The sequence below is a fragment of the Megascapheus bottae genome, chromosome 28 (genome assembly GCF_031878675.1).
Source record: "Megascapheus bottae isolate mThoBot1 chromosome 28, mThoBot2.hap1, whole genome shotgun sequence".
Taxonomy (NCBI): domain Eukaryota; kingdom Metazoa; phylum Chordata; class Mammalia; order Rodentia; family Geomyidae; genus Megascapheus; species Megascapheus bottae.
This window is the reverse complement of record NC_143536.1, coordinates 7,901,300-7,926,957: the sequence shown is the minus strand read 5'-3', so window position 1 is coordinate 7,926,957 and position 25,658 is coordinate 7,901,300. Positions and strand designations below refer to the sequence as shown.

Genomic DNA, 25,658 nt, shown 5'->3' with positions numbered 1-25,658 from the left:
CTCAGTCTAATCTACTGTTTAACGTATCTACTGAATATTTAATTGTACGAATAATATATACATATATATTAATGGTAGGCATGCTGTTTATTTCATTCCCAAATATGCTTGCTTAATTCAATAACTTCAAAATTTTATGTATTCATTTTCAAGTCAGTCTTTCATTTCGTAAAAAGCAGTGCTAAGCATAATTGGCTTGACTTTTGGTATTTCTCACCAGTAATCTGTTTTTCTTTTTTTCATAGTTTGTTTCCTTTAGCGCGTGCGTGTGTGTGTGTGTGTGTGTGTGTGTGTGGGCGCGCGCGCGCGCGCACGCGCATATTGGTACTGGAAATCGAATCCAGGATATTGTACTTGCTAGGCAAGCACTTTGCCACTGAGCTACCTCCCAGCCTTATACTCAGTGCCTTATACTTACTAAGCAGGCATACGTTCTGTGCTTGAGCCCCAACCCATCTTTGGAAAGTGACTAATGGGAATGACTTTGAGGTCCTGGATGAAAATGTGTACCTGTCTTAAGAACTCTGGAGGGGGAGGGTGGCATCGGGGGAGGGAGGCTAGGTGTTAATCCTGAGCTTCTTTTTCTACCTTGGTTTAGCAAACAGGTTTGGCTATGTGTCAGTGGCTTACACCTTCAATCTTGGTTTTCTAGGAAGTTGAGATCCAGAGGATCTCAGTTTAGAAGCCAGCCTAGACATGTCAGCTTGACGCCAAGATATTTCCAAATTAACTAATAAAACACAGGGCTGATTTTGAATCTAACTATTCTATTTTCTGCATGGGGGAGCAGGAAATGTTTTTTTGTCTTGTCTCTTTTTCATTTCTCCCTCCACTTTTTTTCCTTTTCCTGGTCCTGGGACTTGAACTTGGGTCCTGGGTGACATCATTCACCTTCTTTAGCTCAAGGCTATTGTTCTCTCATGAACCACAGCTCTCTTTCCAGCCTTTTTTTTGTAGTAGTTTAATGGAGATAAGAGTCTCGTGGATTTTTCTGCCCAGGCTGGTTTCAAATGACAATCCTCAAATCTTAGTCTCCTAAGTACCTAGTAACATGACCCACTAGCACCTGATCATTTCTCCATTCTTTAAACCCTATTTTACTAAATAAATCTTTGCTAAGACATGAAAAAAAAAGCAAAGCTGGAGATATGGTTCAAGTGTTAGAGCACCCTCTGAACAAATGTGAAGCCCAAAGTTCAAATTCTGATACTGAAAAAAGAGTAAAAAAAACCTCTCCCCCCCCCCAAAAAAAAAACCCAGGAAAACAGCCAGAAAACTAGCTTTATATCATTCTTATCTTTTCCTACCTCTTAACTCTCTTGCTTACTTTTAAGTGCATATGAGAAAATGTTTCTGTATTTTCTCAAGAATATTTTAAATTGTTTTCAGTAGGAGGGCTGGCCTGAGTCATCTAGCCTACTGTTTTCTCTAAAATGGATGTCTGCTGATCACTTTCTTTAAAAAAAAAAAAAAATCACATCACGTTGTTCATAATGATTCTCTCCAGGCTCTTAGTTCATTCCTACGTTCTTGAGAAGCAGGCATGGTCATTACATCTAAAATTTGATCTTTGGCTGGGCGTGTGGCTTAGTGGGAGAACGCTAGCCCAGCATGCATGAAACCCTGGGTTCAAGTCCTTGGTACCACATAAATAGAAAAGGCTGGAAGTGGTGCTGTGGCTCAAGTGGTAGAGTGCTAAACCTTGAGCAGAAAGAAGCAGCTCAAGGGCAGTGCTGAAGCCCTGAGTTCAAGTCCCAGAACTGGTAAAAAAAAAACAAAAACAAAAACAATAAAACAAAAAATAAAATACAATGTCTTCCCCTTTCAAACCAGATATTGTTAATTTTGGTGATCTTGTCATAGATTCCCCTTTCAAACCAGATATGGTTAGTTTTTTTGTTTTGTTTTGGGGGAGGTGATCTTGTCATAGGTGATCTTGATATCCTGGACACGCTTACCCAGTGTTCTTCCCCCTCACTCATTTTCTTTGACCTTTCATGTAATTTTCAGTTAACTTTTCATTAACATAAACATAGGAAAATAACTCAGAAGTGCCCTTGAGGTGTTCTTATAGGAGCCCCCACCCCACACCCTCTGGCCTTAGGGGCTTTTCAACTTTACATAACACATTCTTATTGGTTTTCATATTCTTTGGGACATGGTGATTTGCAGAAAATGATGAGACTGTATACTGCAGCGTACTTACATCTTTTCATGCTGACAGTAATCCTTTGAAAAATCCACTGTGTGACTTGAGGGATTATACTCATGTTCCTATCTAGAGCCATGTTCTGCTGAGATGTGAGGATCACGGTTCAAAGCCAGGCTGTGGAGACAACCCCAAGAGTCTGTTTTCTCCAATTAACCAGCACAAGAACCAGAACTAGAAGCATGATTTAAGGGGTAGAGGAACAACTGTGTGTTGCTTACTGGCAACCTGGAACAGCATGATGGGATACTGGAACTGAAGAAATGAGAACAGAGAAGAGAGTAGAAAAAAACAAGGGACCAGAGAGCATCAAAGCCCACTGGCTCTTGTATACTGGATTTTTATAAGCAAGCCCATTTACTTACTTTAGTACAGGGAAGGTTACCATAAGTATGTACAGAGAACAAGACATCAATCTATTCTGTCATTACAATCATTGCTGTGAAACAGAGTTTGTGTACATATCAACTGGCTCTCTGATTGTATTGAGGTGAAGACTGAAACTTAGACACAATGTAGACACACCTTAAGACATCTACTTTGTCTTTCTCGACCTTTCCAGAGTCCAGTTCTCGTCCCTCTGAGTATTGTCAAGGCGGCCTTCCAACCTCTTAATCCTTTCCTGGTCTTACAGCTTGGGTCCAGGGTTCCCTATACTATGAGAGGTCCTAAATTGAAGCCCCAGAATTGGCATGTACACACACACACACACACACACACACACACACACACACACACACACACACACACACAGAGCCATATTCTGTCTTAAGGTGATGTAGGTGTCTTCAATAGGATCTTTCATTTTTAAACACCTCTTTTGCTCCCCTTCCTCCACCCATGTTCTTTTTCATCCTCCTGCCTCCCCTAGTCCAGTTACCTCTTATTTGTATCCATCACTGCCAAAAGTCAAGGTCTTATTTTGAGCAATGGTGTCCTGAAAATGTCTTTCAGGACTTTAACACCCTATGAAAAAGGAGTACATCTGGTCTAGCTATTCTGTGGTCTCAGCTGCCTTTTGGATGGAAAAAAACTTTGTTTTTATAGATCTCAGGAAATGTTAGGGAAAGGTCTTTTTCCCCCCTCCTTTTTTCCTGCTGAAATCTGTGTTAAACCACTTCTTTTTAACCTTGTCTGCTTTGTGTTGCCTGTTCCTACTTTTCTCAGGCCATTTGAGTAATAATTAGGCTCATACCCTAGATTCCACCCTGTTCTTGCTCATAATTTTAGCATCACTCTCAGACATCTAGGAGAGGGCGCCACTTACCCGTTGAGCTCTCCCATCTCTCATGACCCTGTTCTTCACCTTCTGCTCTTCTCCACCAACTCCCACTCTATTTTTTTTTCATCAGTTAGTTCTAGTTGAAAGCCTTCTTTGAAGTCTGTTCTTTCCTTTATCATGTGGACCCTTTCCCTGCTGACCAGTTCCTTTTAGAGATGATGTCCCCAGGGAGCTATGCTAGCCTTTCCACAATAGGCAGATTTCAGTGCCGTCCATGACCCCAATTCTTGCGGTTTCATCCCCACCATCCTGTTGTCCTCCTTGATGTAGCTGGTGTCATTGGCAAAGGCAAAGCGAGTCTTTGTGATGGAGAGGCATAGGGTCTTGGTCAAAGCCGTGGATGAGTTTATCTTGTCTTCTTTCTTCTTTTCTGTCTCAATTGGTGTTTTGGTAAATGGTTGGGTCTGTGTGTGCCTTACAGAACATTAGATCAACCTGGTGGTTGGTGACACCATTGCTGTTTTATTTATTTTTTCCTCTTGGGAACAGTAGGTGCTTTTGGGGCCATTCTTAGCTCTGAGAACATACGTTTTCTTTTCTCCCCTGGAAAGGGAAAGGTTTTTTTTTTTTTTTTTTCTTTCCAGGGACTTTTTTCTCTCTCTCTCTCTAGCTAGATTAAAGAGTAGAGGGAAAGGCTTTTACCTTTTGTCCCTCCGCCCTTTCTTTTAGGTTGTCTTGTCCATCTGACTGTCCCACCTACATGATGGATAAGCAGCATCCTTTTGTCCCTGGCTGTTTTTGAACGTCAGCCTCCATTGCGCAGATTTCTTCTCCCTTTATACAGATGGCATTAGGAATACCCAGCATTGACTCTGTACAAATTAGGAGCAAGTTGTGTCCTGAAAACTACTGGTGCATTGTCTAAGAAAAAGTGGACCCCAGGTAAAATTTTAAGTTAGAAGAACTTTATCTCCCAGTTCTAGATCAGTAGAGAGATTTTTTTCTCCCCACTCATTCTACTTCATCATGACTCTATCTTTTCTGGTCTTTGTAAAGTCAGTTACTAGTTCAAGTCCATATGATACTTGTCCTTTGATGGTAGTATCTAAATTCTTCATCTCCAGCCTAGTTGAGAAACAGACTTCTGATTTTTCCATTCTCTTTGCGCTTAGCTTCCGGAGACCCGGGCCTCTCCCCTGCTTTCCCCTCTCTCCCTCTTTTCTCATATTGCTCCTGTTTAGTCCCTGACCTCCAATCTTGACTACCTAGGACATTCACTTCCTTTGTTTTCCTAGGTATTGGACAGTCAAATAAAGAAAGACCTGGCTGACAAGGAGAGCCTGGAGAACCTGATGCAGAGACACGAAGAGGAGGCCCACGAGAAGGGCAAAATTCTCAGCGAGCAGAAGGCAGTAAGTAGAAAGGACTCCCAAAGCCCAATATTCCAAAGGAGAAATTCCATCTCATTATGGCGACTCCTTTCTGTGTGATCTTGTGGAGTTTTATATGTAATAAGAAGCTTTTTCTGAAATTGCTTCCTGTACAAAAAAGGAATAGGGCTAGTGGCTCCAGGGAATCAGCCTTAGACTTCTTTTCTTTCCTTTCCTTTTCTTTTTTTTTTCTTTTCTTTTCTTTCTTTCCCTGAGCTATTCAGCTCAAGGCTACCACTCTACCCCTGGGCCTGGGTGCTGTCCCTGAACTCTTTTGCTTAAGGTTATTGCCCTACCCTTGAGCCACAGTCCCACTTCCTGTTTTCTAGTGATTAATTGGAGATAATAGTCTCTTGGCTTTGTAGTGCCTGGGCTGACTTTGAACCACCATCCTCAGATCTCAGCCTCCTGAGTAGCTAGGATTACAGGCATGAGCCACTGTGCCCAGCTTAGGCTTTTCTGTAATGAGTCCTATGGATCTGCCACCTCCTAAGACATGACCCTTAAAAAAAAAGAAAAGTGGGGGCTGGAAGTTTGGCCTAGTGGTAGAGTGCTCACCAAGAATGCATAAAGACCCGGGTCCAATTTCTTGGTACCACATATGTAGAAAAGCTAGAAGTGGTGCTGTGGCTCAAGTGGTAGAGCTCTAGCCTTGAGAAAACCCAAGGATAGTGCTCAGGCCCTGAGTTCAAGCCCCGGGACTGGCAAAACAATAATAGCAACAACAGCAACGAAATACCCAGTGGCCCTTGGTCTCCTGCCTTTCTTTACTTTTTGCTTGCTGGTTTCTCCTCTTTCTAACCCATGTGAACTATCTCAGAAACTTGCTGTTCTTGGAATTCACTCAGGGTCATTGTGAATACTATACTGTACATATCTCTAAGGGAGGGCTATAGGATTTTTTTTTTTTGCCAGTCATGGGACATGAACTCAGGGCCTGAGTGCTGTTACCTCTTGAGTCACAGCCCCATTTCCAGCTTTTTCTATGTACGTGGTACCAAGGAATGGAACCTGGATCTTTATGCATGCTAGACAAGCACTCTACCACTAGGCCAAACTCCCTGCCCCAAGGCTATGGGACTTAAAAAAAAATTTTTTTTTTTTAAATCAGCAGTCAACCTCCCCCATACTTGGTTCTTACGATTCAGTAAGTTGATGGTATACAGAAACGTGATAACTCTGAACTTGCAGATTCAATTTAAAGTCCTTCAGGCTCAGGTCATGTGCCCGAGACACAGGGATGTGAAGGAAACTTGCTTATACCTGGGATGTAAGGTTCTCATTTAGGCACTTCTGTGTTTTCATCAAGCAAGCCAAGCCATTTAGGCAGTGTGTAGACATTTAATTTCAGTTGGAAAATATCCAAGTGCCATCTATTTGCTCACTAGCACCCATGAGCTTGAAGGTAGAGTGTAGTAGAGTCCTTTGTTATCTCTGGCCAGCCTCCTGGCATTTCAGAGGAAACCTTTACCCTGGCTTGTGTTGTCCATGTTTATCCCAGTGTGGTCTAGCAGTCTGTAGGTGAGGTTTCAAAGCGTCCCTGTGTTTCAGATGATCAATGCAATGGATTCCAAGATCAGATCTCTGGAACAGAGGATTGTGGAACTGTCAGAAGCTAATAAACTTGCAGCAAACAGCAGTCTCTTTACCCAAAGGAACATGTAAGTATTTATTTAATTCTTGGTACCCAGACTCTTCTCCTCTTTTGTGGAGCTGCAGCAAATTTAATCACTTCTGTACCTTGGCCCCATCCTTGTATGCTTGTGTAATTTTGCCCTCTCTTAAATGCTCTTACTACCTTGGCCTCTGTTTTGAATCAGTTTTTCTTAAGTACCTCAAATTACCATCAGATTACAGAGTGCTTTGGTCTGTCTAATGAGGCTATTTATAGTGTGCTTTCAGAAGGCTGCTGCCCCTGTTCCCCAGATGTGCCTTCTGTAATCAGTAAGAGGTAATCTGGTGTACACCCAGTCGGGCCATCCGTTCTGCTGTAGTTAGCTAGCTAACCCCTGGGGGGTCGACGGCTGTAGTTTAGCAAAGACTTGCCTGTGTCCAGGAGCACTCTGATTATAACTTTTTTGTGTGTGTGTGATATGGGGGGGGGGGAGTTTGAGGAATTACACTCTTCAGGAATTTTATTCGCTCCCCCTCAAAGTTTTTCCTTTCCGAGAAAAACATTTCCCCCTTAATCCAAACTAGTTCAATAGATTACTTTCAGACTTGGAGTTATCCTAGTTTTTGATACTTGTAAGAAAACAGTTTGATGGAGAGGCAAGAAGGTCATGCAGAGAACTGGAAGGAATAACATCGTCTCTCCTTTATCGCAACTTCTTCCCAGAGCTTGTACTGGTGAGCTGTTAGGGCCGTTCCTGTGCTCTAAGGAGGTCCCTTCCTATTGTAGTATACATATTCTCAAAGACAATAATAAAGGCCTACCAGAGGAGTGAAATTCTCTATGCTCTGGTTGACTGTATTTAACCCTACCGTGAGGGACACTGAGTGAGTGATGACTGATTAGTCCCAGATTTCCAGGCTGTGATCCCACTTATGAGGCCACATCAAGAATGCCCATAGTACACTTGATGACAACTTGTGCCTCGCCTCCATTCTGTCCATTGTTCACCTCTGACCTGCCTTTAATTTTATTTCCACCACCCACACCAGGAAGGCCCAGGAAGAGATGATTTCAGAACTCAGGCAACAGAAATTTTATCTGGAGACACAGGCTGGGAAATTAGAAGCCCAGAACAGAAAGCTGGAAGAGCAGCTGGAGAAAATAAGCCACCAAGATCACAGTGACAAGAATCGGCTGCTAGAGCTGGAGACAAGGCTCAGGGAGGTGAGATACTTGTTGATTTCCTGAGAGCCTTTGGTTGTTGCAGCCAGTCAGCTTTCAAGCATAAAGCAGCATATACACAGAAAACATTGTTCATGAGGCAGCCATGAGCATGGTGATTAAGATTACAGTCCGGCCATATGGTTCTGGATTAGCATTCTAGCACTCACCTCCATGTCTATCTGTCTCTCCATCCATCTATCTATCTGTCTGTCTGTCTGTCTGTCTGTCTGTCTGTCTGTCTATCTGTCTATCTATCTATCTCTTGTGCTGGTCCTGAGGCTTGAACTTAGGGCATAGGAACTGTCCCTGAGCTTTTGCGCTCAAAGCTAGTGCTCAACTAGTTGAGCACAGCTCCACTTCTGGATTTTTATAATTAATTGGAGATAAGAGTCTCATTGACTTTCCTGCCCCATCTAGCTTTGAACTATGATACCCAGATCTCATCCTCCTGAATAGCTAGGATTATAAGCATGAGCCACTAGTACCCAGCTTTCACTTCCACTTCTAACTAGTTCCATAATTTCTTTCATAGTGTTAAAAGCTACCTAATGTCTCTGAGCTTCAATTTCCTCATTTGCAAAATATGACTTACGATGTATCTCCTGCTTAGGGTTGTGTGGAGTTTATAGAAATCAGTGGATCAGTTTAAATTCCTCCTTTAGTAGGATTTAGTGAGGGCTGCACCATATCAGTGCATGGAGCTTAGGAGAGCTGGCGAAGGAGCAGAGTTCGGTGACTGTTAGCAGAGATTGAACAACAACAGGGAAAGATTAAAAGACAAAACCCAAATCTGGCTTGCTTTAGGGAAGATAGTTTCCTTCAGAAATAACAAGGAAGTTGGAAAAGAAAAGCCAGGTTTCGGAGAGGAAAATATAATAAATTTAGTTTTAGATATGTTGAGGTTGATTGAAATAATGAAGTTGTATGCATGTGTTTCTATGTATTTATTAAAGGCCACCAGAGTATATAGTAGTAATGACAGACCAGTTCCTGACCTTGCTGGCTTTGAGTCCAAGTGTCTAGGGTGAGCTGGCCCCCACAGTGCAAGTTAGACCCCTGGGATGGGACTTGGGGCTTGAACTCTGGGCCTGGTGCTGTCCCTGAGAGCTGTTTCACTGAAGGTTAGTATTCTACCACTTGAGCCACAGTGCCACTTCTGGCTTTCTGTGATTAATTGGAGATGAGAATCTCACAGACTTTCCTACCTGGCTGTCTTCAAATCACGATCCGCAGATCTTAGCCTCCCGAGTAGCTGGGATTACAGATGCGAGCCACCAGTGTCTAGCCTGATAAAGACTTTTGGTGGGTCTGAGACTTAGCCTCGGGGAACACTCATGTACGGGCATGTCTTTATTTATTACAATAATGGCTTGTCCCCCAAAGATAAAAAAAAACTATTAGTTCCTGGAGTTTCTAAGGTTTTGGGTCCCTTCCATTAGGATCAGCTAGAGTGTCTTACAGTGTAGACTCCCTGGTATTACCTTTACCTTTTAAAAACTTAAAAAAATTATTAATAGTATTAAGGGTCTTTATTGTGTTAATTCCATAGATGTGTATAGAGACCTTCGCTTTTAAAAAATAAAATTAGTATACCATTTGTTTTTTGTAGTAGTGAGGAATCAAACCCAGGGTCTTAGTGGTAGCACTCTACCACTAAGCCTTAATCCCAGTCTCCTGCACCTTTTTTACCCATTCATCTGTTGTAGGGCATATAGACTGTTTCCATAACTTGGGTATTGTACACTGTGCTCCAGTAAATATGATCATATGGGTGCCTTTGTTGTATCCTGTGATGTAATTTTTTTGGCGAATTCCCTGGAAGCATTTTCATGGAATCATAAGGTAGCTCTGTGTTTTGGTTTTTGAGGAAGCTCCATATTGATTTTCATAGTGGTTGCAACTAATTTACATTCTCACCAACAGCATGTTAGGGTCCCTTCTTCCTGGCCTCCTCACCAACACTTGTTTGTATTCTCAATGGTGGCCAATCCTTAATGGAGTTCAGTGGAATGGCAGTGTTGTTTTGATTTGCATTTTCCTTATAGCCAGGCATTATATAAATGATAAAGGACATGTGAAACATGAAATGAGCCTAGGAGCAGACAGGGCATGGGGGAGAATGATGGAAGGGATGAGGGTGGGTGACCAGAAAGCACTGGATACTTAAGTGGATGTTCAATTGTAACTCCATTTTGAAGGTTAGAAAAATAAATGGAAATGGGGAAAGAAATTTTATTTTCAACAAGATCCCCTGGTGATTTGTATCTCCCCCCTGGAGTTTCAGAATTGTTGACCTAGTTGTCTGAAAGCCTTCGGTGATGCTTTCAGTGCTATAGTTCAGGCTATATTTTACTCTTGCTGGTAGAAGTCAGCCTTAAGGATGTGAGTGTAAATAATCCAGACAGATTTCTTTAGCTTGGAAGCATCAACTGGCTGTCTTTTGCCTTCCCTTTCCAAATATGTCTGTCTTCCCGAGTCTGCCCTGCAGCAGTAGCTCATCTGGGCAATTACTGTGTCCCCAAGGAAGCTGCTTGCTTTTTTTTTTTTTTCCTTTTTCCCCCCCTTTGAATCAATATAGCATCCTCTCCTCTCTAACCCCCAGGATGGTAGGAGAAACTCAAAATGTTTCATAAGAGGCTCAGGGCTTTATATTCTCCCTGGGAATTTTACAGTTTAACTCTAAATATAACAAGGCCAGTCCATCTTCTCTCTGGCAACATGCTGCTATTGAGATTAAGAACAGAGGCCTCAACCTCAAATCAGATCCACATGAAAGGACCTGAGCCTTCCATTTCCCCTGTGGGTGCAGCCATAGCTTTTCTTTAGCGAAGAATCTTCAAGTTGCCAGGCTCCTGGGTTCTCCTTCCATTGCCCAGTGTCCTGCTCCCTGATTTATCCTTGACCCTGTCACCTGTCCCTCAGGGTTTTGTAAAGGGGAATCGGTGCACACTTTCTAGTAGAGTCTCAGCCTGCTCTGATGGCTGATATAATAGGCTCAGTATTGGCAAGTAAGTATTTGAGCCAGAGTCCTGGATTGGAGTACAAGCCCTGCCATGGTTGTTGTTGTTGTTGGATGTATGTTTAGATTTTTGATGTTTGTTCACTTGCTCATTCCCTCAGTGGCACAGTTCACTTGTCTGTAAAGCAGAGGTGGTAACCCCCCAAACCTGGGTTGTTATGAAGATGAATACAATGCCTAGTGTGTTCTAAGTGCTGTGTGCCATTACATGCCATCCTTCCATCCTTGTGGACATTGTCATCTTCAGCATCACCATATAGACCTTATAGCTGTGATGTTAGCCACCACGAATTTGTTAAGGACTCCCAGATCTACATGACCAACCTGATGTTTTTGTTGTAGTAGATGTTGCTATGACATAATAATGTTGACATTATATAGTGATTACATAGTAATGTCGACATCACTACTACAGAGCAATGGAGTAGACATTAATTACTACATTATTCTCATCCAGTTCAACATTTAACTCTCCTTTTATTTTACTTTTTTTTTTTTTTCCAGTTGTGGGGCTTGGACTCAGCATGGGCTCTGTCCCTGAACTTTTTCACTCAAGGCTAGCTCTGTAAACTTGAGCCACAGCTCCATTTCCTGTTTTCTGGTGATTAATTGGAGATAAGAGTTTCATGGACTTTCCTGCCCAGGTTGGCTTTGAACTGAGGTCCTCCCGTATGAGCTTCCTGAGTAGCTAGGATTATAGACATGAGCCACCAGCATCTGGCTTTATTTTACTTACTACATTGGCTTTTCCTCTTCTCTTCCTCCCTCATAGCCAGTGGTTTTTAACACCTGTTGGAAATAACCTTTTACCCCTTTCCTCTGCTCCTTGTTCCCTGTCTCATCTCAAATTAACCACCAAGTCTTGTTGGTTTGAACCTTTGGCAGTTATTCCTTTCTCTTCACTTTGATGACCTTAGAGACCGAGAAGCTTTCTCCAATAGATGTCTCTGAATTCCCTAGCTTAGTGTGCCAAGTTCGTACCCACATCCCCACAGAAAGCCCTGTTAGTCAATGGGCCACCTGTGGGCGGTATCTTTTACCATTTGTCATTGGTCCTTGGAGCAATGATGCCAACCTCAGTTAGGTCGGTAGACATGCCATGGTCTCCTTTACCACTTTACCTTTGCTTGTCCTGCTACTCCTGCCTAGAGTTCTCTCCCCCTCTTATCTGCTGTTTGACTTCTTTATAGACTCTCAACAGAACTGAACAGATCAGAGTCATCTCCTCTACCTCTGCTGTGTTCCTACAACATCCTTACATGTCTTGACCATTGAACTTGACCCCAAATGCGTGGAAATTCTTGGTTTTAACTCCCCCACAACCCCCAACTTGAAGGCAAAGCCTGTCTTTCGATATTCATTTTTGCACAGAGGATGGCTAAGTAAATTTTGCTTAAGTGAGAGCATGAAATATTGAGTTAGATGGATGGGCTGATGGAAGGAGAGATGATTACCTCAAACTATGATATTAATGCATGATATCTCATGACAATAAGTCAGAGCAGAGCATAACTATTTGGAATAAATAGAATTCAGCCTGTTGTTCCATTTTTCATTCTAATTATAAAGGTGTCTCACTAATAGGATGTTATTTATATCCACTTACCTTTAAATGTCTTTCTAATAAGGATAACTGTCATAATTTTCTTTCGCGATTCTTGCTGTGTGACTTTTCTTTTCAAGCCTTCCCAGGCATTTGAATATCAGTAAACAAGAGGTGGTTAGGGTATAGAGCCTTAGTGTCCATTGGGGATGGGTTCCTGTCTCTCCCCTGGGATACCAAAATCTGAATGCTCAGCTCTCTTATGTAAAATGGAGAAGCATTTGCATGTAACCTACACACACCCTGGTGTATACTTTGAATCTCTAGATTACTCAGATATATGTTACAATGTAAATATAGGCAAATAGTGACACAGTATTGCTTAGGGAACTATGCAGGGAACTATGTTCCCTGGAACAGTTGAATCCAGGAGTGTAGAACCAAGCCTGACATCTTCCTGCATATTCTCTTCATATTGATCTTAGAAACTGCTGAGCACTGAAAAGATGGTTTGAAGACCAGATTTAAGCTGCAGGTTGACTTGAAGGTCCCATTTGCTCTTTCTCTTCCATTGATGTCCACCAAACATTTGCCTCCCCCTCCCTACCTCTTTAGGTCAGCCTGGAACATGAGGAACAGAAGCTAGAGCTGAAGCGCCAGCTCACAGAGCTGCAGTTGTCCCTGCAGGAGCGTGAGTCCCAGCTGACGGCCCTGCAGGCTGCCCGGGCTGCCCTGGAGAGCCAGCTTCACCAGGCAAAGACAGAGCTGGAGGAGACAACAGCGGAAGCAGAAGAGGAGATCCAGGCTCTCACGGTAAGTCTGGGAGCATTGCCAGCAGGCTGAGATGGTCTCAGAAAGAAGGAGCATGGTGCTGAGGATCTTTCTTCATCCTTGGAGATCCTACGATGGAAAAAATGACCCAGAGATAGTTAACTGGCAGAAAGTTGGCACTGTAGAGTTCTCCTTCATTGGAATTAGTATGTGAGCTCAATGAGTAATTTCTTCCTTTATGTATCCTCCTCCTTTATAAACAATCATGTTTCAAATTTTTGTTTCATCCAGACTGCTTACCTGGTCTTTTACTTTTGTTAACTTTGTTAATTTTAATTTTTGTTGCTATTATGAAGGTGATGTACAGTGGTACTTTTAGTTTTTAAGAATCCTGAGGCCGGGCTCAGAGGCTCACGCTTGTAATCCTGACTACTCAGGAGGCTGCCTGAGATCTAAGGATCAAGGTTCAAAGCCAGTCAGGGCACTGAAGACCATGAGGTTCTTATCTCCAATTAATCACTAGAAAAGGGGAAGTGGGGCTGTGGCTCAAGGGGTAGGATGGTAGCCTTGAGCTGAAGAGCTCAGGCACAACTCCCAGGCTCCAGAGTTCAAGCCCCATGACCCACCAAAAAAATAAAAAAAATCCTGAAAATATTGATAATCTTATATTTTACAGTAGGGTACCTCTTCACCCCTAGTACTGGGGATTGAATTCAAGGCCTTGGGCTTGTTGAGGTAGGCACTCTACCACTTGGGTCAAGCCTGTAGCCCATTTTTGCAGCAGTTATTTTTGAGGTAGAGTCTCATTTTGTCTGGGCCAGCTTGAACTGTGATCCTCCTACTTAGCTTCCTTGTTGGAGATGGCAGGAATATGCAACTGCACTCAATCATGGCTTGAGTTGGACTCTTATCAATTTCTTTTTTGCCCAGGCTGTCTGTGAATTGCTATGTGCTTTCATCTCCATATCCAAGTAGTTAGGATTACAGACGAAGCCATCTTACAGTATTTTTTCTACCATACTTTTGTTTTTGTTTTGTTTTGTCTCATTTGTGTTACTTTTTTAAGCTGTAGATGCTACTTCTTTATTTAAATAGAAATCGTATTTTATTTTATGGTTTTGTTGGGGCTTGAACTCAGGGACTGGGTGTGGTCGCTGAGCCTCTTTGTGCTCATGGTTAGTGGTCTGCCAATAAACCACAGTTTTGATTCTGGTTTTTTGAGTGCTTAATTGGAGATAATAGTCTCATGAGGATGGGGATATGGGAACTTTTCTGCCCAAGCTAGCTATTTGTTGCTGTTTTTTTTGTTGTTGTTTGTTTTGTTTTGTTTTGGCCAATCCTTGGGCTTGAACTTTGAGCCTGGGCATTGTCTGTGAGCTTCTTCAAGGCTAGTGCTTTATTGTTTGAGCCATAGCACCACTTCCAGCCTTTTCTGTGTTTATGGTACCAAGGAATCAAACCCAGTGCTTCATGCGTGTTAAGCAAGCACTCTACCAGTAGGGCATACTCCCTGTCTAAAGGCCGGCTTTAAACTACAATCCTCAGATCTCAGCCTCCTGAGTAGCTAGGGTTACAGGTGTGAGCCACAGCACATGGCTTTTATTTTTAATTTTTTGTTGATGTATATTAATTGTACCAATGAAGATGTCATTGAGATAATTTTGCACGTGCGTCTGGTATACAAATTTTTAAATTTTTGAGGTGGGGTCTCTATATAGTCCACACTCGCTTCAAAATCAGGATCTGTCTTTCTCTGCCTCCCAAATGCTATTCCTTACAGATGTTACCACCACACCCTTTATGTATTTCCTATGTATCTGGTATGAAATGAATGAGAATAAATGAGAGTTGTTTTTGTTTTTTCTTTTTTTTTTTTCCTCTCTCTGAAGGAGACCTGGCTTCCCTGCTCTTTTTGAGAGACTGGGCTGCCTAGCAGGAGAAAGTTCTTGGTTTTTTTTCTAGAATTCCAAGAAGGAGATATGATTGCCAAGTAGACTAGGGCACTTTGGGTGCCAGACTGCATACTTCCCTTCCGATCAGGGGTGGCCCCTGGGAAAACCCTGCCATTCATTGTTCGTTTGTTTGTTTGTTTGTTTTTTGTCAGTTGTGGGGCATGAACTCAGAGCCTAGGCGCTTTCCCCGAGCTCTTTCACTCAAGGCTAGCAAGCACTCTATCACTTTGAGCCTCAGCTCCACTTCCGGTTCTCTGGTGATTAGTTGGAGATAAGAGTCTCCTGGCCTTCTTTGCCCAGACTGGCTTTGATTTGTAATCCTTAGATTTCAGTAGCTGAGAGCCTGAGTAGCTAGGATTCCAGGTGTGAGCCTCCAGCTCCCAGCAAACCCTATCATTTTCTTGTAAGGCTATTTGGCCTGGACTCTGAAACTAGAAAGCTGCACGAGTTTTAACGGCTTGTATCAACTAACCACAACTAAACACGGTTTCTCGTAACATACTATAACTGCCAAGTGGATGGGCATGCTCATGCCTGCTGGTCAGGGTGTCCTGTCCTATGGGCCTAGACACAGTGTGGCTGATTGGATTCATCGTTTTTTTTCAAATAGGTACCCTATTCATTCCCATTCAACTTGGACTCTGGCCCTATCTCCATCAGCTAATAGTGCTATGAGTGGGGTTGCTTCTATAGATGGCCATGTCCTTTTATTGGTTTATGAATTCATGGTGTGTGTGTGTGTGTGTGTGTGTGTGTGTGTGTGTGTGTGTGTGTGTGTGTGTGTGTGTGTATACACCTTTAAACTAGTTTTATTCTTCAGAAGTTATGTCCCATTGTTGGAGTTGGGGAAATCACATGATTTGAACCAAGTTGAGGATGTGATCTTTGGTGTCAGCGCCCTTTGGGACGGGTTAGGAACATAATGGCCCTAATGGCACAGAATAACTCCCATAAGGAAGATGCTTATGCAGCTCAGTTTTTTTTTTTTTTTTTTTTTTTTCTGGGACTTGTGCCAACTGTGGATATCGATTGAGACTTTTAAGTCTCATCATCTCCATGAGAATACGCATTCAACAATGACATGTGCTCCAATATTTTGTTTGGAAAAAAAATAGGCATGACAAGTTTTTGTTTATATCCTGCTTTGCTTTTAAATGGTGTTAAATTTGGAAAGAACACACACACACACACACACACACACACACACACACACACACACACACACACACACAACCCAGTAAGAACAGGGCACAATGGGAATGAAAAGACAAAGAAAAAGTAAGTGCAGAGGAAAAACAAACAAACAATGGAGCAAGACAGTAAATTGATCTGCTAAGAAGGCTTATATACTCACTAGAGGTGAGTGGGTGGGGAGAGATAGGTAGACTTTCTTTTTTTAAATTTTTATTTTCTTCTTTTTTTTGGGGGGGGGGATGGGAGAGAAGAAATTGAGGATTTAATTCAAGGCTTCACACTTGCTAAGGAAATGCTCTCTCACTTGAGAGAGTCCCCCTTTCCCTTGGTTATTTTCCAGGTAGGATCTTACTTTCTGCCCAGGCTGGCCTGAGCCACGATCCTATTTGTGCTTCCCCATATCTCTGGTGATGACTGACCCATGCCCCTGCACTTGCCAGTAGGCTTCCCCTGTAGCTGGGGTAACTGGTGTGTACTGTCAAGCCCAGACATTCATTGAGATTGAGTTTCTCACCCTTATTTCTTTGCCTGGGTTGGCCTCAAATAGGGGTTCCCCAATCTCTGCCTCCCCAAGGATTGCAGGCTTGAGCCAATGTGTTTGTAATCCTCTCTCCTCTAGGATTATAGGCTTGAGCCAATGTGCTTAGCTGATACACAGCATTTCCTAGCTGCTATAGGAAGATGACTCAATTTTGACCACTGTTATTTAATGTATTGTATATTAATATCCTGTGTCCCTCTCCCAGATGAGAGGCAGCAGTGATTTAATCCAAATTTAATGAGCACTTGCTTGTGCCCAATGTTGTGTTTATGTATCCCCCCTTCTCCCTGAGGCATTGGCCTGTAATTCCTCCAATCATTTTCTTTTGAAACAACCAAGAATGACAAATTTATCTTGCCCCTCAGTTGGAATTGGAAAGGCAGGTGATAGCTGAATGTTTTGTCCTTTCCCCACCCATTTGGAAGGGGAAGGATATAAAATAGAATAGAAAATGTATCACTGCTGTTTATCTGTGGAGAAATTAGTCCTTTAAATCCTGCCTGGCTGCGGGTTGGAATGCTCTCTGACTAGTGGCTGCTAGAAGCCTAGCACAGCGGCAAGTCACGACTTTATTTAGCTGGATGAGATCACTGCCTTGGAGCATCTTAAAAAATACAAAACAAAACAAAAAAGCTTCCTAGGTCTGGAAACTAGGGCTCTGTCACTTTTATACATGAAGGTGCCATGGGAAATAGGGCTTGTTCAAACTGATGACAAGAAAGCTAGGGCATAGTGTTGCATGCCTATAATTCTTGCACTCAGGAGGCTGAGGTTAGGACGACTGCAAATTTGTAGCCTAGGCTTATATGTAGCATGTCTCAAGGAGAAAAAGAAATGTTTTCTTGCAAATAGCTGTTTGTAAGCCTGTCATATGCAGCTCTTTTAGGCAAACCAATGAAGGTTGTCAGTATGCTTATTTCAGATTTGAGGTTCTGGGCTTTTCCACTCCCTTTCTTCCTGAATGGCTTGCTTGACTTTATTCTGAAGAATATATTTTCTGCTTGCTTTTCTTCCCTTCCTCTCCCCCCTCTCTTACTCTCCCTCCCCCCCCCTCTTCCAATGAGGCCCACGTCCAGACCAACATAAGCATCAATTAAATTAAGTCAGATCTAAAATGATCTCCCATGAGCTTCACGGCATGGTGTTTTATCAATAAATAGGAATGGCCAAATGGACTGTTATTGCTTAACTCTTAATAGGCATCCATCTCTTAGCAGTTACCTGGTTTGGCCCCCGCTTCTGGACACATTAGATGGAGCACAGTTAAATTAAAGCTTTCCATTAAAGGAGTCTGGCAGGGGCAGCTGGCAGGCCATTGTTGGCCTTCTTAACTGCTTCCTTCCTTCCCACACACTTTACCATTGAAAATCCACTCACCATTAGAAAGCTAAGATCGACAGCAAACAAAGGCAACTTAGAACAGAAAAACGCTTTTATGTTACTTCATTTGGGGGCTTGGGCATGTGGCTTAGTTGTTTAGAGTGCTTGCCTAGTATGCATGAAACCCTGGCTTCGATTCCTCAGTTCCACATACACAGAAAAAGCCAAAAGTGGCACTGTGGCTCATGTAGTAGAGTGCTAGCCTTGAGCAAAAGTAGTCAGGTACACAGGCCCTGAGTTCAATCCCTGGGGTTGGCAAAAAATAAATAGATAGAAATTAAAAAAAAATTATCACTGGAAGAGAAGAAAAATGTTTGTGTTTGGGGCCTGCATGTGCTATTATTTAAGATTGGAGTCTGCTCACTTGATAGCAGCATGCATCTGGGTTATATGATCCAGAGTTACTCTCAACAGCCTGATAGGCACATGGTATTTGCTTTGTGGGCACCAACAAAGCCTCACAAACACACTCCGAGTTTCTTCTTCCATGTTCTTTCACTGGTCAAGCCATGAAGGGAGCAAACGTGAGTGGGAAGCTAGAGGCCCGCATGAAAAAGTCCTTCCTCCTGCAGAACACGGCTGTGGCCTTCCAAACTCATCTCCTTCTGTCTGTGAGAATCATGAATGGATGCCCTCATTCCTTTACATAAGCACAAAGCCTCGGATCTAATTAGTTAGGCTCTCAGTGTGATAGCCACGCTGTGAAGCTGGGGCACATAAAGTGAGGCTTGTTTGGTGCTTGCTTTTACACAAGGTAAGGATGGACTGGTTGCATTGGAAGCCCTAGGATTCTAGAACATGACCACAAATTGCAGAAAGTGGTCACAAGTCAGAACTGGTTTCCTTTCTGCTTTTCAGACCTTGCCTTTCTATCAGGGCAGCATCTATAATTCATCCCACTTTCTTCCTTTAATATTTGTGCAAGCATAGAGCCACCCTAAAAAGAGCATCCTTGGTCCTCAATCTACCTCAAGGCCACCCATCTTCTAGGTGATTGTTTCCTAAGTAGGTCCTTAGACTCCATCAATTTCCAGACAAACTATTTTTATAACCATCTTCAAGTTGTCCCTTGATCTTTTTCACTCTATTCACATTTGCTATCTTTTTATTTTTTTCAGTCCTGGTGTTTGAACTCAGGGCCTGAGCATTGTCCTTGGGCTTTTTCAATGCTAGCATCCTACTACTTGAGCCACAGTACCACTTCCTACTTTTTCTATGTATGTGGTACCGAGGAATTAAACCTGGGTCTTTGTGCATGCTAGGCAAGCACTCTACCACTAGGCCAAACTCCCAGCCCCCACACTTGCTATCTTTATTTAATTTATATTAGGTTAACTCATGTACTCTGTGGTGTCCTTCATAATTTAAAGAGTATAAATACCAATTCCATGTAGTACTTAATATCTAATGAGCCATGAAATATTTCACTGAGAGAATTCAAAGCTGGCCATATGTATTTTACTATCATTGTTGATACTGTACTCCCCTCCCCCTTTCCATTCAATTTTTTTTTTTTTTACTGATATTGGGGCTTGAACTTGAGTCTTCATGTTCTTACATAGCTTTTTCTTGTTTATGGCTAGTGTTTTACTACTTGAGCCACATCTCCAGTCTCTCCAATCTAGCTTTTTTGCTGGTTAGAGATAGGAATCTTCTAGATTTTTCTGCCTAGTAGCTAGCCTGGGTTTACTATATCTTGTATATTTCATGACCTTGTGTTTTTCCCTTTTTTCTCCCTTCCCTCCCTTCCTCTCTCCCCCCCTCCCTCCTTCTTTCTCCTCCCATTCTCTCTTCTCTCTCTCTCCTTGTTCTCTCTCTCTTGTGCGCTCTCTCTCTCTCTCTCTCTCTCTCTCTCTCTCAAACATAAATAACATACTTGTTAGCATTTTCTTACTCAGAATGCTGAATAATGTTATTTAATGCTATGAATGTTGCAACATTCATAGCAGAGTCACTTTTACATTTTATATGTGTGCTTTGGAATCACTAATAAAATCAGTGGCCCTAAAGACTGCGGGTTATTATACATACCTTTAGAGAGGACTGTCATTTTATATGTTCAAATTATCCAAAGGCCCTATAATGGTTAATTGTAATGGATATGAATCAGTATTAGTGATGGAAAATTTCCCACTCCAGTGGGACAGTTCAGTAAGTTTTTAATGGTCTGAGTTACTTGATAACTTTGTTATGAATGAGAAATTAGAGAAGAATAAAAAAGTGCAGCAGCAGTCAGATGCTGGTGCCTCATGCCTGTAATCCTAGCTACTGAGATCTGCAGGATCAAAGCCAGCCCAGAAAGAGAAGTCCATGAGACTGTCTCTAGTTAACTAGTACAAAGCGGGACTGGAGGTCTGACTCAACGGTAGAATGACAGCTTAGGTAAGCAGGCTGTGCAGGTGCAAGGACCTGAGTTGAAACCCTAGTACTGGCACAAACAACAACAAAAATGGACTGCAACTCAAAAAAATCACATTTTACTTGCAATCCAATGCAAGCATCCCCTGTGTCTCTAAGGAATCGTTTCCAGGATACCAAAATCCTGTGTATAAAATGGTGTCACATTGGTACATTGTCTTCTGTACTTCCAGGCATCTCCGGAAGACAGATAGTATCTGGCACAGTGTAAACACTGGGAAGGTCTTTGTGCACTTCTGTTGCTTAGAGAATATGGGCAGAAGACAGTTTTTGGGTGCTGGTGCTGGGGCAGGTTCTTTGTCTTGGCTTTGTTGATCACTGAGCTGCATCTCCAGTCCAGCATTTTGCTGCTTCATCAGAGCTGGAGTCTTGCTCTCCTATGCTTTGCATGGCCGGCTCCTCCTGATCCTATGGGTTTCCGTTTAAATGTCATTGCCACAGACAAGCTGCAGTAGAGCACCTGGTTGCAGTCCCTGTCTGTTCCCCTTTCCTCTGCCTTCCTATGTCCTCCATGTCTCTTCCTGGCATTTGTTACAGTCTGCTACCATGCATTTAGTTTCTGTCTTCACTGGAAAGGGGAGCATCAGCTACCATGTACCTGTATCTGATTCCATACAGTATCAGGTGGAGATTTTTAGCAGCTGATGGGACTTATGTCAGCCAGCTTTCTGTCACCATGACAAAGGCCCCGAGACAAGTCAATGTACGCCACTGAGCCTATAATAGAGGAGGCTTTGGGGGAACACTTAAGATCTACTGTAGCAGGAACACTGCGCTTTGAAGGCAGCTTTGCCTTGGAGAAAACCCATTTGTTTACTTCCAGGTCAGTGTGTGATTTTGTGAACCTCAGCAGCTTCTGTTGTTGATCTCTCTCCCTCTCCCTCTCCCTCTCCCTCTCCCTCTCCCTCTCCCTCTCCCTCTCCCTCTCCTCTCTCTCTCCCTCCCTCCCTCCCTTCCTTCCTCCCTCCCTCCCTCCCTTGAGACAGAGTCATGCTATGCATTTCATTCAGACTGTGTTTGAACGGATCCTTCTGCCTCCAGAGTGCTGGGATTACAGGGGTGAGCCACCAAGCTGGATTCTCTGAAACTTTTGATTTTGCAAAACAAACAAACATAACACTATTTTTTCCTAGGGAGTGTGTGAGTTTGTGTGTATGTGTGTGTGTGTGTGTGTGTGTGTGTGTGTGCGTGTGTATACACATATCCCATAAATAGGTCCTACATCTGTCTTGTAGGTCAGAAAGGGGTCACTTGGAGAGAAGAGGGAGCATTACTAAATGATTCATCTTTTTGGAATGAGGGATTAGGACAAATGTAGGAGAATAAAGCTTTATCATTTTATTGCTTTTCCTTTTGTCTATCAGTAGTGCCAAGGTATTATGACATAAGTAAAAACAAATATTTGTTCAAGTTATGGATATATGGCCTAAATTCTGTTATTAACATGGTATCCATGTGCTTCTTTAACTTACTTCTGGTGTGGCAGGTGACTTGATTAATTCATTCTTTTTATTTCTAAGACAGATACTTGGGCTGCTGTAATAGTTTTCCTGGCCTGTTGGGGTATTAGTTTGTTTGTTTGGGAAGTACTAGTGTTTCAGTTCAATGCATCACACTGAGCTACACCTTGTTTTGTGTGTATGATTCTTCGCATGTAGATTGTATTCTCCCCTGTGAAAAATTTATAGTCTACTTCTTACCTTCTAGGCACATAGAGATGAGATCCAGCGCAAATTTGATGCCCTTCGTAACAGCTGCACTGTGAGTATCACGTAAAGATGACTAAGATACCAGGAAACTAAAACAGAGAAGGAAAGGGGGCTATTTTCTTTATACCAGTGGTGGGCGGGTTTTCTTGTTGTTGTTGTTGCTTATTGTTTTTTGCTTTTGTTTTGTCTTGTTTTGGTGGTATTGGGGTTTGAACTCAGGACCTTGTTTTGCTAGGCAGTTATTCTACTTGTTCCATGACTCCAGCCTTTTTCGCTTGAGCTTTTTTTCAAATAGATTCTTACAGTTAATGTCTGGGCTAACCTGGTACACGATCCTTATATTTACATTGCCTGCAAAGCTGGCAGCATCCCAGTTGGTGTATAACTAGTTGAGAAATGGGGTCTTGTGAACTTTTGACCTGGATGGGCCTTGAACTCCAGTCTTTCTAGCCTGGGTCTCCTTGAGTAGTTAGGATTACAACATGAGCCACCACACCTACTGGGTCAGTTTTGGTATGAACTGTAGCTTGCTGCTGATAATGTGATCAAACTTATTTATAATTTTGGGGTCCTAGATAGTCAATTTTTTTATTTTTTATTTTTTTCATATATTTTTAATTGTAATTAATAGAAGATACATGATATTTGCCAGATAGATGGTGCATTAATTCCCATACATGGATACCCTTTTACATGTCTTGGTCCCCATTTCCCTCCCCCCTCCCCCCACCCCTCATCTTGTTTTCCCCCGTTCCCTATCCAATTTCAAATAACCAAATACAAATATATCCGATATATCAGGTAACAAAGTGAGATACTGTAACAATATGAGATAACCAAGGGCAATTTTTAGAAAGTCAAAGCCATTCCCCAAAGCCTTGGCCCCAGATTCCAAATGTGATAGACAGATGGGTCTTCAAGACTTCTCTGGTCTGAGACTGATAGAGTAGATGAAAATGTTAACTCCCTAACAGATGGAATTTGCCTTTCTACTCTGCCAATTCAAAATCCATTTATTGAGAGACATGAATTCTATGAACAGATAAGCATCACTCATAGGTTATGTAATAAAGTCTGTGATAAAACAAAGGAGGGTCTGAAATAGGTCCCTGCCAGAAGGAGGATAGTGTCTGTTTCATGCTTCCAGATCTTTCTTTCTTTTATTTTTCAATCTTTTCATCAACTTATTATCTTGTTAGTCCTGTGTGATGATGATGTCCTTGTTGGTACTATTTGCGTCTGTGAATTTTCAGAATCATGCACACACACAGCTATTTAGCTACTATCATTGGGACATTTTCCCTTAATTTAGATACAGAATGCATTTAATAAAACACGTAAAGTTCGCTGATCTTAGTGTACTCAGTAAAACTTTTGCATGTATAGACAAAAGTGCAGTTAAATACAGATTGAGATACAGCATATTTCCAGTTCCTAGAAGGTTCTTGTATAACTCCTTCACCAAAGATTTTGTTATTTTGACCTCTGATACTATAGGTTAAATTTTGTCAGATTTTCTACTTCATATAAATGGAATTCAAAGAGTGTATGCCCTTTGGGGCATAAATGTTTCTTTTTATCATTTTTCCTTCTTCTTTCTTTTTTAAAAAAATTTATGTTGCAAAGTTCTTCCTCGTGGTTCTATTTGTCAACCATTGGTCCTTTTTTATTACTGTATAGTATTTCCAGTCTATAAATTGAAGTGTAGGTTTGTAATCCATTGTCCTGTTGATGGGCATTTGGATGCTTTCCAGGATGAGTAAAGCCACCAGGAAGCATTCTGTACAACTCCTCTGGTGGCTGCAAACACTTGATTCTGGTGAACAGATACCCGAGAGTAGACTTGCTGGGTAGGAGATATGCCACTTTTTTGGCAGACAGACTTTTGGTTTCTAGTTCCAGATTGGACATTAGATCAGAGCAAGTCTGCCTTAGAATATCCTCAGATCAATCCCATATCTTTCCTTCCTTGAAGAGCTGCTGGAGAAAATTCTGTTCCTATGCTCTGCTGCCTAGTTTGTTGTTGTTTTAGTTCTTTATCTTGGTTTCTTATTTTTATACCAGAGTTATTTGCTATCAAATAGATACATGTGTAATAGTGAGCACGGTATAAAATACAGATAATTTTATTACTGTGATTCTTCCTTCCCATTCTTTTGTTTTTGTAATAGTCTTGGTATGCAGCCCAGGTTGGCCTCAAACTTACCTGTGCTTGGATTATAGGCATGCACTATCACACCTGGTTTGTGATTCTTTTCCAGTCTTACTAACATTTCTTTAAACTTGCATTAAAAAAATGTGTTCACCTATAATCCTGTTCCATTTATCTAAAGTTATCTTTCCTACTTTTTAAAGTTTTTGATATATGAAAATGAAGAAATTCTTGTATTTTTACTGGTATATAATTGTGCCACAAACTGATGAACTATGAAATAGGAATGCACCTAAGAAACCAAAATAGTGGGGGGAAAAAAAAGAACATATCCATTACCCTTAAAGTCCTGTAACTCTTTTGTAATTCTGTCCCTCCCCCCTTCTTTTTTTTTTTTTTTTTTTTACTGGTATCAGAGCTTAAACTCAGGGTCTCTCACTCTCATTTAGCTTTGTCACTCATGGCTGGCCTTCTGCCACTTGAGCCACACCTCCAGATCAGCATTTATGCTGATTAAGTAGAGATAGAAATCTCAGGGACTTTTCTGCCTGAACTGGCTTAGAATTGTCATCTTAAGATGTCAGCCTCCTGAGAAGTTAGGAGTCCAGGTGTGAGTCATTTGCGTCCCTTACACCTTCCCTGCCCCCCCCCCATTCATAACTTGATATATAGTCATTTTAATGCCTGTTGTTGGAAGCTGGGTGAGGAAAGAGAGGTCTCTTCTTTAGTTACCATTTACATTCAAGTGCCAGAAAACAGCAAGTGCCATAGAAATTGATAACTCTGGTACTGAGAGTATAGCCTGGTGGTAGAGTGCTTGCCTTGGTTTGATTCTTGGTACCACATACATAGAAAAAAGCCAGAGGTGGTACTGTGGCTCAAGTTGTAGTTAGCCTTGAGAAAGCCTAAGAACAGTGGCCAGGCCCTGAGTTCAAGCTCCAGGAATGGCAAAAGAAAAGAAAAGAAATTGATACCTCTGTGGTAGTTTGTTGCAGTAATTAAATTCCATGATGCCTTCAGAGGGCTTGCCCAGGGCTTGGCTTATAGAAAGGACTAAGTAATGTTGGTTGTTATGATTTCTTTTTATCATCTTGGGCTTTATAACATAATCTGTGATTTGGAAAAATGCCTTTGTGACTTGAAAAAACTCAGACCTACTGCTTTGGGACTCTTGGCCATCCTAGTGGGTCTTGGTGATAATTTTTGCAAGTTCAAGGCTGCTTTAAAATACTTTAGGGGAGGGCAATAGGCATTCCTTTTTTTGGCATGGCCCAATGAC

The 25,658-nt window shown here is 42.0% G+C and overlaps 1 protein-coding gene across 9 annotated transcripts in view; it reads left to right on the top strand.

The window, feature by feature from the left end:
* Nucleotides 1–25,658, top strand: part of Cit (citron rho-interacting serine/threonine kinase) — a 183,424-nt gene that overhangs the window by 117,050 nt on the left and 40,716 nt on the right. For all 9 annotated transcript variants that reach the window (XM_090320230.1, XM_090320238.1, XM_090320237.1 and 6 more), the window contains 5 exons: nucleotides 4,727–4,843; nucleotides 6,413–6,522; nucleotides 7,526–7,700; nucleotides 12,878–13,075; nucleotides 22,226–22,279. In XM_090320230.1, the coding sequence (XP_090176356.1) occupies nucleotides 4,727–4,843; nucleotides 6,413–6,522; nucleotides 7,526–7,700; nucleotides 12,878–13,075; nucleotides 22,226–22,279 (654 nt within the window). The remainder of the gene's footprint in view (nucleotides 1–4,726; nucleotides 4,844–6,412; nucleotides 6,523–7,525; nucleotides 7,701–12,877; nucleotides 13,076–22,225; nucleotides 22,280–25,658) is intronic.